At 43.2% G+C, this 14,877-nt stretch overlaps 1 protein-coding gene and 1 non-coding gene across 3 annotated transcripts in view; one reads left to right on the forward strand and one right to left on the reverse strand.

Moving 5' to 3' along the window:
• Nucleotides 1-503: 503 nt before the first annotated feature.
• CDS1 (CDP-diacylglycerol synthase 1) overlaps nucleotides 504-14,877 on the forward strand; it is a 64,119-nt gene continuing 49,745 nt past the window's right edge. Inside the window, exon 1 of one of the 2 annotated variants that reach the window (XM_066387421.1) lies at nucleotides 504-1,032. In XM_066387421.1, the coding sequence (XP_066243518.1) occupies nucleotides 919-1,032 (114 nt within the window). In that variant the 5' untranslated portion in view covers nucleotides 504-918. The remainder of the gene's footprint in view (nucleotides 1,033-14,877) is intronic. The other variant, XM_066387422.1, reaches the window with a different exon arrangement.
• Nucleotides 13,331-13,431, reverse strand: LOC136407438 (small nucleolar RNA U13). Its single transcript, XR_010751972.1, has one exon. It is a non-coding gene; the product is annotated as a small nucleolar RNA U13 (small nucleolar RNA).

The raw sequence follows: 14,877 nt of genomic DNA on the forward strand, positions 1-14,877 counted from the left end.
TCCTGCTTCTGGACGCCTCTGAATCTCTGACACACCGGAGCATGTCAAGCTAATGCTGCGGTGAAATCATTCGAAGGGACAGTGCTGGGTTCTGTAAATATACCAGGTATCTTCCAGTCTTACCAGTTGTTCAGTGATAAGTCTACAAGTTCTCACCCCTCACTTCCAAGCACTGTGTTCATCCCTCCTCTACCTCCCTCCTCCTTTTCTCTAGCCTGTCCGGCTCACACCTTTTCTCAACGCCCTTACCTGTGCGCCCGCAGGGACGGGGCGGAGCCGTGGGAGGCTCATGACGTCACTGCTCGGCCGGGGAGGCGGGGCTGTGGGGACCGCAGTGCAGCGCAGGGGGGCGGGGCGGGGCGGGGCCTGTGGCGCGTGACCTGGCTGCGGGAGGCAGGAACCCGGAGAAAGGTGTAGGGGGGCCGGGACCGCCGAGCCCGGAGGCGGGGCGGGGAGTGGCCTGCATGTGGCTGGCGCCGGGCGAAGCTCGAAATCGGGTCACCCTTCCTTCTTCCCTCCCCGCCCCTTCTTCTCGTCCCACCTGGGCCTCGGCTTGGAGACGCGCACCTGGCCACCCGTGGCCGCGCTCCGCCGCGTCTCCGCCTCCTCGGCTCGGGCCGGGCGCCCCGAGCCTGCTCCCCACGCAGCGGAGCCAGTCCCGGCTCCTGGCGCCCGCCCCGCTCCCCTCCGCCGGCGCCGCGCTCGCTGGAGGCGGCCTCGAGCGCCCTTACGTTGATGCCGTTTTGGGGGTGACCCTGCGCGGCGGCCGCGCCTTCGTGGTGGGGCGTGTTAGCGACGGCGGATCTGCTGGACCTTGAGTGAGCTGCTGCGGGGCAAAGGGAGGCCAGCCAGCGAAACCCCGTGTGGCGTTCGGGTTTCGGGGCTCTGGAGGCCTCCGCGGCTGTGCGGGCGCGGGAGATGGAGCTGAGGCACCGGGGAGGCTGCCCCGGCCCCGGGGGAGCAGTGGCGCCGCCACCCCGCGAGGGCGAGGCGGCTGGCGGCGACCACGAAACCGAGAGCACGAGTGACAAAGTAAGTAGAGCCCTGAGAGGCGCACACCCACGCCGCGCCCGGGTCCTGGCTCGGGCGGGACACCCGGGAGCAGGGGTGGGACCCGCGGAATGCAGGTGACGCTGTGGGCTGCCCGCTGCGCCCTCCTCCTGGCCTGGAGGAGTCTTTGCTTCGTGGGGTCGAGAGCCCGGACCCCAGTGAGAACACGTTTCGCAGGGTGACCGCGGCCGCTGCCCAGGATAGCTGCGGGATTCAACTTGACTACAACTTAGTTTCTGCCCATTCCAGCCCCTCGCCCTCCTCGGGGTCTGGGGTCGATGGAGGGCGAGGGGCTGGAATGGGCAGAAACTAAATTGTAGTCAAGTTGAATCCGGATGGAACCCAAAGGCACCCTAGGAACTGCAGTTTTCTAGAAGCTGCCACCTTACACCTCTTCTCGGTGGAGGAACAAGTTAATAAGGACTAAACTTGAAGACGAACGCCTTCGATTCTAACATGTCATTGGATCCTGACTCTGGAGACTCGACCTCTCGCGCTCATCAGCACTTTCGTTATCCCTGTTCTTCTTCAGTGTAGTAGATTTTGGAGGTTTTAAGACTGTCCTACACAGGGCACAGTTGAACCGTGCTTCTCTTGGGTCCGCCGCAGACAGTGCATTTCTTCTGTCTGCAGTAAATTTCACTTGACCTGAGGACTTTTAACTCCCATTTTTATGAATTGTTTTTGCTTCTCATTTAAGAAGTAGATGTAACAACACTATTCTATTAAACGGTAGAAAAAGAATCAAAGTTTAGCTTATTCGTTAATACAGTGGTGCAGGTATGAATTTTGGGGGGAGAAAAAACGCAGTGTTATGACCTTTTAGACTGGATGGTTTAGGTAATTGGGCCAGAGAATAGATTGTTTTATAAAATCTTCTGTTAATATAATATTTTATTTCAGAAGCTCAAAACACTTAAACTATTCCTGGAAGCATTCATTTTTGGAAGCAGGTATAGCAGTTTGAATTACAGAAGTGAAGTGTACGCCCCAAGGTCAAGTCAGTGGCCTTTTGGAACTAGAACCTGTTTCCGGATTCCCTTTCTCCTGCTTTCTTCTGTTGCTGAGACTCACTGGCAGTTCTGATTTGGGAAGGGTTCCACCTGGAACTTGATGTTGATGAACTTGATGTAACCCAAGTTACAAAGCCCTGGTGAGAACATATCACAGGATATCATGAAATAATTTCACAGGGATTTCAGGAACAAAACTTCAAAATCAATGAGATGACATCTCCTTTATTATTTTTTTTCCCCTACCTTTGATAGCTGGTGGAATAAATGGGATTCTGTGACAGAACATATGTGTCAAAGAATTACAAAAAATATAACAGTTTCCAGCTTCTGAAGGTTGATGTTACAAAGCTATATAGAAACAGTGGGCTGAGAATAGTGTTTGTGAAAACTGCCTTGGAAACTAGACCAAAAATAGAATTAATTAGGTTGGGATTTGTTTTGACACTGGTGTAATTTAGAATCAAGGAAATACCAGCTCCTTCTGTGTGGACTTCCTTAACTAGAAGAAGCTAACAAGCTTTTAATAAGAGAACACATGTTCAGGAAGCCATGCATAAAATAACTTTTCAATCAGTTTAATTTCTTAACATCCTAATATATTTAAAATAGAAACTATTTCTATGGTTTGATTTGACTCATTAGAACTGTTGTCTCTGACTAGGTTACCTCACTGTTTGTTATTTATTTATTTATTTATAAACACTGCACTGTTGGTTTTCATTAACACATACCAGCTGTGTTTTGTTTTCTGGAAGTAGACGCTGCCATATGTAACCTCTTAAGATTTCTTAGACAAGGATGAGCATTTGCAAATTGTGTCTAAAACATTGCTGTTCTTTCAGAGTTTATCACAAGGAACCCGTGTCTTGGCTGGCTTTGCAACATTGAACTCTCTCCTCTGTCTCCTTTCTTATCAGGGTGTATATTTGAATGCACCTGTACTTCCAGGTCAAGGGCTATTTTAAAATCAGTTTGATCTTTTAAAAATCGGAGGCTGGTTAATATTTGGTCCATTTAAGCTCTTTAAGTGCTTTCTATGTTCAAGTTGCGGTGAAGGCAAAACACTTGGTGAACTAATGAAAGAAGTGAAAGGGGTGCCTTATATTCTGCTACTAGAGTGCAGTCCCATGCCTTCTGTAGTCTGTTTTTAATGGTGATATTAAAATGACATTCACATTGTTCAGGACCTGGAGACTTCTGCTGAGAGAAGGCTCTGTGCTGGGGAAAATCAGCAAGTGAAAAGGGCTTCTTACCTGCAAGGATGTGTTCCCTATGTTAAATGCTGGAGTAATACTTGAGAGATGACAAGACCGCCCCTTCAAGGAGCTACCCCATCCAGGAGCCATAATATGAATTAGATTTATTAGAAGTCTGAACAAGGTTCATTGTTCACATTGAGGGCGTAGTTGAACTCCATGGAGACAGCAGGAAAGCTTTAAAGAGGAAGTGAGGGTTGAGCTTGGAATTGAAAGATGCCTGGGTGCTCACCAGGTGGACAAGTTTGGGGGAAGGCCATACTAGCAAAGGGCACGTGGAGCTGTTTCTTGAGTCAGCAGTCTAGGCCCACAGTCCTGAAATTAGTTTGGTAATTCTGGAACATATGCTGTTCATTCTTGGGAGTTGGGGTTGGGAGTTTGAGAGTCTTGGGAAGGAGGTTTGGCTTTATTCCATGGGTTTTGGGAAGCCTCTGAAAAGTGTTTGCACAGGCATTACCTTATCACTCAGCAGCAGTCTGGAGAAAGTGTAGGAAGGGGAAAAGACCTGCCACAAAGAAACCAGATAGTGGAGTATTGCAAGTTTTATAGATAAGAAATGATGAGGGCTTGGAGTGAGGCTAGTAGGGGTGGGTGAATAAGGGTTGGGAGGGAGGAGGTATATTTTAGATCTTGCTGATAGGACCTAGACAAGGGTGATCAAAGTAAGACTAATAAAAGAAGAGCCTGACAGGGGACACGTTTTAATCCACAAGTGAAGAAGCAAACATTGGGCAGTTTTGCAGGTTAGAAGTGAGCATGACTGAGTTGGGTTGAACAGAGTGTGTCATTCTCTAAAACAGAGAGGTAGTTGAAGGTGGTGGTGGACACTGAAATGAAAGGTCAGATATGGATAGTTAAGTTTTGAGTAGGATAGAGAGGGGAGAGAACTGAAAACAGAGCCTTGGGAGGTGCCCGTGTTAAGAGCAGGGTTGAAGATACAGGGAAGGGACCCAGATTTTGAGGTCCTGGGAGCTAGGGGAGGAAGGGTTGCTCAGAGATGTCATCAATAGTAGTTAGGAATGAGGGTGAGGCATAGAACACTGAGTTTAGCAAACATCTTAGTAGAAAACTGAGGAGTGTGAGAGGTGAAAGAGATAGGTTTTGTCAGGAAGTTCCAGCAAAGGGGAATGCAGGATAGCTGCTGGAGAGGACTGGAGGGGCAACTGAAAGTTTCCTGTTCGTGGGAGGGAAGATAGGCATTTGTGTGAAAGATGTTGAGAGGGAGTGAAGATGCTGAGAAAGATGGGTAGGTCCTAGAAAAAATAGCAGCCATGGTGCGGAGAATATAAATGATTGGGGTGTCCAAGAAAATGGATGAAGGAATGAAGGGTGGGCGCAGAAACATTTTGAAAATCAGAAGAGGGACGTTCAGAGTGTTTTTCAGTGAAGTAAGGGCTCAGAACCACAGAGCTGCAAGGGATCTTAGAAGCAGTGCAGTTCAACCGCACGTGTATTTAACAATAATAAACTTGCTATGGAGTGTGGCTATTCTTGCCCAAGATGACCTAGGTCCTAGAGCAAGTGGCAGAACTGGAACTAGAACGCATCTCTGATGGGACACATTTGGAGTGTTATTGTAGGGGATGTGATATGAAATGACCAAGAGACAACAAGCCGTTAACTGAGTGTAAAGCCAGCAGCCAAGGCCAGGGCAACCATCACAGCCGCCCGGCTCTTGCAGGTTCGCATTGGATTCGGACAGTCGGCAAAGAAACAACGGAGCCACAAACTGGTGGGCCATTTTCTTTAATTCTAGCTTGCACCCGGCGGGCAAGTAAAAACACACACTGGGCTCCAAAACCCACTCACATTCAGTGCTCACAAAGCCACTGACTTATCCGAGTTTCCTAGAATCAAAGGTTTCTAGCTCACCAGCCTTATTCTCCTCAGTTCCCCATCTCCTGCCTTATCCCAGATACAAACTCTACACAAACTGGCATCTCACTCAGCACTCCGCCATCTTGGCTGCTTCTTCTGGCCACATGGCCTCTTTCTGCTCTCTGCTCTGTCATGCTAACCTCAGGAACCAAGGAGCAAACTCTCGTTCCGTCCCCATTTTATAGTGTAGAAATCCAAACCCTTAATCCAATATACAAAACAGGGAAGTCTCTAATACAAAGTCACTTCTCCGAGGCATGATTGGATTGTACCACCCCACATCAAAAACGGGTGGGAAAGGCTTAATCCCAAAACCAAGCCCCAGGCTACAGGGATTCGGCCTGCCCACAGAGACACACATTAATATCACCTGGGCAATGGCCTCCACGTGGGCAGTGCCACTTTAACAAAGTGAGCATAATACATTTTATCTGCCCAACACTGAGTACCAGTAATAGTCATAACAGTCGATGCTGGCAGTGATTTAGAGCTCCCAGAGTACTTGTTTAAAATCTGACTTTATTTGCTCCTCATCACAACCTTATGCGTTAGGAATATTCCCTATTTAATAGCTGAACCTTAGAAAGGTGTGGGAGTGAATTTGGCCTGGGATTTCCACGTCAAGGATGCTAAAAGAATGAGGGAATCAGTGAGGCCAGGATTGAAGTAACTGACAATGACTTAGGGTGGGCAGGTGTTGGGCAAATGAGCTTGTAAAATTTGTATTTTTTGAGTTTGCTCACTTTTATTGTTAAAAAGATGCACTGGGCAGCCACGTGTGTGCATGCCCTCAGAGCGGGGCAGTTGATTGCAAATTGTGGAGTGCATTCCTGCTTGGAAGGGGCCATTGTTTTGCTAATGTTTGCTGGAGGAGGGGTCTCTGTGGGCTCAGGCAGTTTGTGTAGAGAGAAAGGAGGAGGAGAAGAGGCAGGAAGAAGCCATGTTGGCAGAGAGAGAGAAGGTAGGCAGATGGGGAACCAGAGATGAGCGGCTTTGGGAGCCCTACTGAGGCTTGTAGGGCCTTTGATTCTAGTAGGAACCAGAGAAGATTCTCCTGGTTGTGGAACCAGATAATGCATCAGGGCTTTGGGAGCCTGAATGAAAGGAAATCGGTTTTTCCTGCCTGTTTGCTCATGGGCCAGTGCAAGACCTTAATAAAGGAATGGGCCACCATTTTTTGGCTCCACTGTTTCTTTACCATCTGCCCGAATCCAATGTGAACCTGCATGGCCACGACAGTGGTAGCTACTGGCCATACAACAAGGAAGTTTTAGTACTAAAACTCAGAGTGGGTTGTTGAAGTTCTCAGTGGATGGAGGGGGCCTGAGCAATCGCAGGTGAAGCTAAAACCTGATTTAGCAGAGCAGAGTGGGAGGAATGGAGGCTGTAAAGCCAGTGGCCAGGGCCACCATCATAGCAGCCACCTGGCCTATGCAGGTTCACATTGGATTCGGACAGTCGGTAAAAAAACAACGGAGCCAAAAACTGGTGGGCTATCATCTTTAATCCTAGCTTGCACCCGGCGGGCAAGTAAAAACACACACTGGGCTCCAAAACCCACTCACATTCAGTGCTCACAAAGCTACTGACTTATCTGAGTTTCCTAGGATCAAAGGTTTCTAGCTCACCAGACTTATTCACCTCTGTTCCCCATCTCCTTCCTTCTCCCTGCACAAACTGCACAAACTGGCCTCTCACTCAACACTCCGCCATCTTGGCTGCTTCTCCTGGCCTCCTCCACGTGGCCTTTCTCTGGTCTCTGCTCTCTGCTCTCTAATGCTAATCTCAGGAACTAAGAGCGCAAGCTCCTGTTCTGCCCCCCTTTTATAGTGTAGATTCATAACCTTTAATCCAATATACAAAATAGGGAACTCTCTAATACAAAGTCACTTATCTGAGACATGATGGGATTGCACCACCCCACATCAAAAAGGGTGAGAAAGGCTTAGTCCTAAAACCAAGCCCCAGGCTACAAGGATCCTGCCTGCCCACAGCCTGCCCCCAACACACATTAATATCACCTGGGCGACGGCTTCTGTGTGGGCAGTGCCATCTTTAACAAAGTGAGCATAATATATTTTATCTGCCCAACAGAGATGCACGTGGAAGTTGTGGTCGATAAAGGGAAGCACACATTGCAGTGGTGTCCCTGCTGTGCTTGTTTGTGGGGTGGCTGCTTTGATACAGATTTTGAATTGTGAAGTTGAGGGTGAAAGAATCCAGAAGTCAGTTAATTTCTGTTCTTCCCCATTTGAGATGTACATAATTTCTTTCATAAATACTCTAATATTGTTAAAATAAACTTTTTAATTTTTGAACTTGTGTTTTTATAAAGTCTTCACATTTTGGAACACTTCACTATGGGTTGTCTTGGAGTCAGCTGTAGGTGTAGTAACACTTTCTATAGTTTTTACATACACCTAGGCCATTCATAAAATACTATTATTTAGATCTAGACTTCTGTAATATAATTTTATATTATATTACAGAATATAATATGTTCTGATACTCCTGAATTATTGATTAATTGTTAGCCAGTATTACCACCTAAATAATTTTCCATGATTTTTTCATCATTTGCAACTGTTGGGCAGATAAAATATATTATGCTCACTTTGTTAAAGATGACGCTGCCCACGTGGAAGCCCGTCGCCCAGGTGATAATATTAGTTGCCCTTCTTGCTTGGGATGGGTGTGATTATGTTAATATGTGTTAGGGGAGGGCTTTTGTGCCAAAAGGTTTTAAAAGAGATCATGTTGTTCCGGGGAAGAGTGATTACGTTCTAGGAGGAGCCCATGCTAGAGAAGAGAAGAGCAGAGAAAGGCCACATGGAGGAGAAGAGAAGCAGCCAAGATGGTGGAGCGCTGAAGGAGAAGGGAGTTTGTGCAGAGAGAAGGAGATGGGGAACAGAGGTGAATAAGGCTGGTGAGGTAGAAACTTTGGATCCTAGGAAACTCAGATAAGTCAGTGGCTTTGGGAGCCCTGAATGGAAAGGGAAGTGTTTTCCCACTGTGTGTATTTCTTGCCCGCTGGCTGCAAGCTAGGATTAAAGCTAATTGCCCACCAGTTCTTGGTTCTGTTGTTTCACTACCGCAGGGGTAGTCAACCTTTTTATACCTACCGCCCACTTTTGTATCTCTGTTAGTAGTAAAATTTTCTAACCGCCCACCGGTTCCACAGTAATGGTGATTTATAAAGCAGGGAAATAATTTTATTTTATAAAATTTATAAAGCAGAGTTATAGCAAGTTAAAGCATATAATAATAATAATTACTTACCAAGTACTTTATGTTGAATTTTCACTGTTTGGCAGAATAAATCTTTATAAAACAAGTTACTATAGTTAAATTGTTTTATTTATACTTTGGTTGCTCCGCTACCACCCATCATGAAAGCTGGAATGCCCACTAGTGGGCGGTAGGGACCAGGCTGACTACCACTGCATTACCGTCTGTCCAAATCAAATGCGAACCTGCATGGGCCAGGCTGCTGTGAGGGTGGCTGTGGCTGCTGGCTTTACAGCAACATATTTATTTTATTATTAATCAACATGTTTTAAATGCTGGCTCCCCAGATATCATTAACCAACCAACCGGTAAGATAGAGTTGAGTTTATGGCATTGTGTGGGAAGGGAGAACACTTTAGCAGAGCTTTGGCAGAGTCTTGGAGGAATAAAGGCAAAGTTGGATCTTACTGAGAATTGGAGTAAAATTCTTGGCTCTTTCAGTGGAGAGACTTGATTAGGATTGGTTAAGAATCACAGTATAACAGTTTTGGATTGGTGGCAATAGCAAGGCAAAGAGGAAGCTTGGTCGTTGATGAGAAGAGTTAATGTGTCCTCTTTCACAAGTTCTCCTGATGAACCATGATCTCCAGAGCAAGTCTCCAGGAATAGCATAGTTATGCTAACAAGTCAGTCAAATTCTAAAGTCATGTTAATTTAGGTTGTAAACTGTGGGAGTAAGGGTAGGTATGTCTTTCTTATGTCTTTAAAGTATGTTTTACATTTATATACTTGAGACTTTTAAAGAATATTCTGGTGTTACCACATGAATTTTTACTTAATATTTATGATCTTGACTTTAAGCAATATAATTTCTTAAAATTTTGAGAAATTTTACTATAGAATGCCATCAGCTATATCAAGCTTTGGATGCAATGGACTTTTTGATGCAAACAATATTTTGTTTGTTAGAAATGTACTAGGAAAAAGTGGGACAATTTAAAGTGGTACTACTCTAGAGAGTTATCATGTAAATAAATTATAAAGTAAATATGTATAGCATTATTATTCTTTGTATTTACTTTAAGCATTTTTTGTAAAATAGACTTTCACATGTTTTTGCATGGTTAGCACAGTGAAATACCAAGGTTTTGTGTGTTTGTTTTTCTTTATTTCGTGTTTAATGCATGTGTTAATTCAGCATGAGGAAAGCATGTCATTTAAAAATTTACAGACATATTTCACAAGGTTTAGCTTGGTTCTGTGCATTCAGTAAATGCTTGTTGGGTGTCTATTATATATATGTGTGTACTATATATAAATGTACATTTTTTTTATTAACTGAGAGGAGGGGAGGCAGAGACAGATTCCCCCCACATGCACCTTGACCAGGATTCACTTGGCAAGCCCCTACCAGGCAATATTCTGCGCTGCTGGGCAGTAGCTCTGTTGCTTGGCAACCAAGCTATTTTAGTACCTGAGGTAGAGGCCGTGGAGCCGTCCTCAGTACTCAGGGCCAACTTTGCTCAAACCTTTCGAGCCATGGCTGTGGGAGGGGAAAAAAGACAGAAAGGGGTTGGGGTGGACAAGCAGATGTTCGCTTCTCCTGTGTGCTCTGAGAATCAAACCTGGGACTTCCACATGCTGGGCTGACCTTCTACCGCAGAACCAATCTGCCAGGGCTCTATTATATTTGAAGTTCTGATTGAATATCACCCTTTTGTGGCTCTTTCTATATTTGAGAAAAGAGGTGAGGCCAGGATTTGTTTGTCACTATAATTTTAATTTTGAACACCTCAGAATTTTCTCCTTGTCAGTGGAATAAAGATAAATAGTTTATCATTTACAAATTTGAATCTCTTTAACAATTGTGTAAACAAGGGAAATACCCTTAGTTTACACATGAGAAAAAGGTTTGAAAACTGTCAACATAAGAAACGTCCAAATCTGTAAGAGCTTTTATGAGTTGATTTGAGTGAAACTGATGACATTGCCAGGAAGCAAAATCTCAACGAATTGAGAATGGTTTCAGAGAATGGCAGATTTACATCTTATTTTATATGTTACAGTCGAAGGAGGAAGCTTAAAGGAGTTACATGAAATTCATTGGTGATGGATTAGGAATGCAGGAAGGAAAATCTCTGGGATCAGATAAAAAATAAAGCAAATAGACACATACATTACTTCTTTTACATTGGTGGGTATGGGATAGTTAACAGTTAATAATTAACATGATAACAATAACAGTGAGGGGTTCTGTGGTCTTCTGCTCTGGTGGGAGGATGTGCCCCGAAGGGTCTGAGAAAAGGAAGTTACCCTGACATTCCAAAGGTATGTTAATATAGATATAAAAAGATGACAAACTTGCTCAGTTAAGGTAAAAACTAATGTTTTTCAAAAAAACGGTACTGGCCTAGGACATAACTACCAGCCATGAACTGCTTTTAGTTTTAGAAAGTTGTGTTTGTTTCTTGTTTTTGTTTTTTTTACATTTTATTTATTCATTTTATGGGGGGGGGGGTAGTTAGAAAGTTTTAATTTCAGTCCACCCTATCTGATTACTTTAATTCTCTGAGTTTGTACTGAGCTTGTGTTGGTCAAATAACTTTGTAAATATGATATATATGTTTGCTCGCTTATATAAATATTTTGCATTTGGTATGGGGGACAGGCTGTACACAGGCAAGGTCATTATAGCCTAAAGCTTAGTTTTAAGACAGCCTTTCCCACCCTTTTAATATATACTAAGATCTTTTCAAATATCAATTGTTCATAAATCTGCGGATTTATTTCCGGGTTCTCTGTTCTGTTCCATTGATCTACTATATGCCTGTTCTTCTGCCAGTACCAGGCTGTTTTGAGTACAATGGCCTTGTAGTACAACATGATATCAGGAAGTGTGATACTTCCCACTTTATTCTTCCTTTTCAAGATTACTGAGGCTATTCGTGTTCTTTTTTGGTTCCATATAAATTTTTGGCATATGTGTTCTATATCTTTGAAGTAAGTCATTGGTATTTTAATTGGTATTGCATTGAATTTATAAATTGCTTTGGTTAATATAGACATTTTAATGATGTTTATTCTTCCTAACCATGAGCACAGTATATGCTTCCACTTGTTTATAACTTCCTTGATTTCTTTTATCAATGTTTTATAATTTTCCAAGTACAAGTCTTTAATCTCCTTGGTTAAATTTATTCCTAGGTACTTTATTTTTTTGGTTGCAATAGTGAAGGGGATTGTTTCCTTAATTTCTCTTTCTGACAATTCATTGTTGGTATATAAAAATGCTTCTGATTTCTGAGTATTAATTTTATATCCTGCTGCCTTGCTGAATTCATTTATCAGGTCCAGTAGTTTTTTGATTGAGACTTTAGGGTTTTCTATATACAATATCATATCATCTGCAAATACTGATAGTTTTACTTCTTCTTTTCCAATTTGGATGCCTTTATTTCTTCTTCTTGTCTGATTGCTGTGGCTAGGACTTTCAGAACTATGTTGAATAAGAGTGTGGTGAAAGGGGGCACCCCTGCCTTGTTCCTGATCTTAAAGGGATTGCTTTTAATTTTTGCCCATTGAGTATGATATTGGCTGTGGGTTTGTCGAGAGTAAAGACAGCCTCTTTAACAAATGATGTTGGGAAAATTGGAGAGATACCTGCAAAAAAATGAAACTAGACCACCAACTTACACCATTCACAAAAAGAAACTCAAAATGGATTAAAGACTTAAATGTAAGCTGTAAAACCATAAAAATTTTAGAAGAAAACATAGGCAGTAAGCTCTCTGACATCTCTCACAGTAATATATTTGCCGATTTATCTCCACGGGCAGTGAAATAAAAGACAGGATAAACAAATGGGACTATATCAAACTGAAAAGCTTTTGCACAGCTAAAGACAATAAGAACAGAATGAAAAGACAAACTACACAATGGCAGAACATATTCGACAATACATTTGATAAGGAGTTAATAACCAAAATTTATAAAGAACTTGTAAAACTCAACACCAGGAAGATAAACAATCCAATCCAAAAATGGGCAAAAGAAATGAATAGACACTTCTCCAAAGAGGACATACAGATGGCCAGTAGGCATATGAAAAAATGCTCAACATCACTAATCATTAGAGAAATGCAAATTAAAACCACAATGAGCTATCACCTCACACCAGTCAGAATGGCACTCATCAACAAAACAACACAGAATAAGTGCTGGCAAGGATGTGGAGAAAAGGGAACCCTCCTGCACTGCTGGTGGGAATGCAGACTGGTGCAGCCTCTGTGGAAAACAGTGTGGAGATTCCTCAAGAAATTAAAAATGAAACTGCCTTTTGACCCAGCTATCCCACTTATAGGAATATACCCCAATAACACCATAGCACTGTTTCAGAAGGAGAAATACATCCCCATGTTTATGGCAGCATTGTTCACAATAGCAAAGATCTGGAAACAGCCCAAGTGTCCGTCAGTGGATGAGTGGATTAAAAAGCAGTGGTACATATATACAATGGAATACTATGGGGCCATGAAAAAGAAGGAAATCTTACCTTTTGCGACAACATGGATGGACTTGGAAACTATTACATTAAGTGAAATAAGCCAGGCAGAGAAAGAAAAATATATGACCTCACTCATTTGAGGAATCCAATGAACAATGTGAACTGAGGAACGTAATTGAGACAAAGGAGGGATCAAAGGGACCAGAGGAAAAGAGGACAGAGGGAAAGGTGGTGATAGGATGGGATAAACCTGAAGGGAAGGGGGGCAAGGGAGATGTTGAGGGGAATACAGGGGAGGGGGGATACACTAGAATCTATGTAAACACAATAAATTAATATCAATTAAGAAAATTTTAAAAAACTAAGATCTTTTATTTATTTTATTTATTTTTTTTTCACGTCAGACGGGTAATGTGCTGACGTCATAACAAGTTTTGAGGGAGGCACATGTCACACAAGAGCATGAACACCCAAACTAAGATCTTTTAAAAACTAAGCTTTTCCCCACACCTTTGACTGTTGCATGATGTGGTACATTCTCATGAGGAATCCCATTATGCCTCAGATAAGTGACTTTGTATCAGAAAATTCCTTATTTGTATATTGGGTTAAAGGTTTTGATTTCTATACTATAAAATGGGGTAGAGGAGCCTATGCTGGAGGAGAGCAGAGAAAGGCCACATGGAGGAGAGGAGAAGCAGCCAAGATGGCTGAGTGCTGAAGGAGAAGCCAGTTTGTGCAGAGAGAAGGAGATGGGGAACAGAGGTGAATAAGGCTGGTGAGGTAGAAACCTTTGATTCTAGGAAACTTGGATAAGTCAGTGGCTTTGGGAACCCTGAATGGAAAGGGAAGTGTTTTCCCACTGTGTATTTCTTGCCCGCCTGGTGCAAGCTAGGATTAAAGCTAATTGCTCAACAATTCTTGGCTCCGTTGTTTCATTACCATTCGTCCAAATCAAATGCGAACCTGCATGGGCCAGGTGGCTGTGATGGTGGCCGTGGCTACTGGCTTTACAGCTTGTCAGGTTTATTATGTGGCCCCTTTTTTTATCCACAAAACTTAAAATTTTTTCCCAATATGTAAGGCCCGTGGCCATCACCATGCAGTTTGCATTGAATTTGGGCAGATGGTAAAGGAACTATGGAGCCAGAAAATGGTGTGCCATTCCATTTATTAGAGTCTTGCAACAGAGGACAACCAAGCAGTCAGGGAAACCTGCTTCCCTCTCTCAGGGCTGAGGAGCAAGCTGGGAAAACCCCTTCTCCCACAAACAATAGAAAAGAAATGGCCCCTCCCAATGGCAGGGAGGCAATCTGCAATCTACAATTGGCCTCCATAAGGGCAAGCACCTGCAACCTTACATAGAATAGACCAGTGGTCCCCAACCTTTTTTGGGCCACGGACTGGTTTAATGTCAGAAAATATTTTCACGGACCACTCTTTAGGGTGGGACGGATAAATGTATCATGTGACCAAGACAAGCATCAAGAGTAAGTCTTAGACGGTTGTAACAGAGGGAATCTGGTCATTTTTTAAAAATAAAACATCGTTCAGACTTTAATATAAAAACGGAAATAATGTAAGTTATTTATTCTTTCTCTGTGGACCGGTCCGTGGACCGGGGGTTGGGGACCACTGGAATAGACTACACACGTGGTGGTGCGCCATCCTCACACACCAGTCAGGCAAAGTACAAGCGAGCAAGCCTAACACACTCGTTTGCTCAAGACAAGGTCACAGTATTTAGAGCTGGTATTTACCCTAAATTTTCTGACTAAAATAATGTAAAGGAGAAATTAGGTATGTGCTCCTAAATTTATAAAATTAATTAAAATTTATTTAGAAAATTTTCTTTAAGACTTACTATATTGTGTGATTTTTTACCTATTTTGGCCTTTCTGAATTTGTCTAGAAACTTTTAGCTGAAAACTTATAATTCTGTAAC

Source organism: Saccopteryx leptura, chromosome 5 (genome assembly GCF_036850995.1).
Source record: "Saccopteryx leptura isolate mSacLep1 chromosome 5, mSacLep1_pri_phased_curated, whole genome shotgun sequence".
NCBI classification, from domain to species: Eukaryota; Metazoa; Chordata; class Mammalia; order Chiroptera; family Emballonuridae; genus Saccopteryx; species Saccopteryx leptura.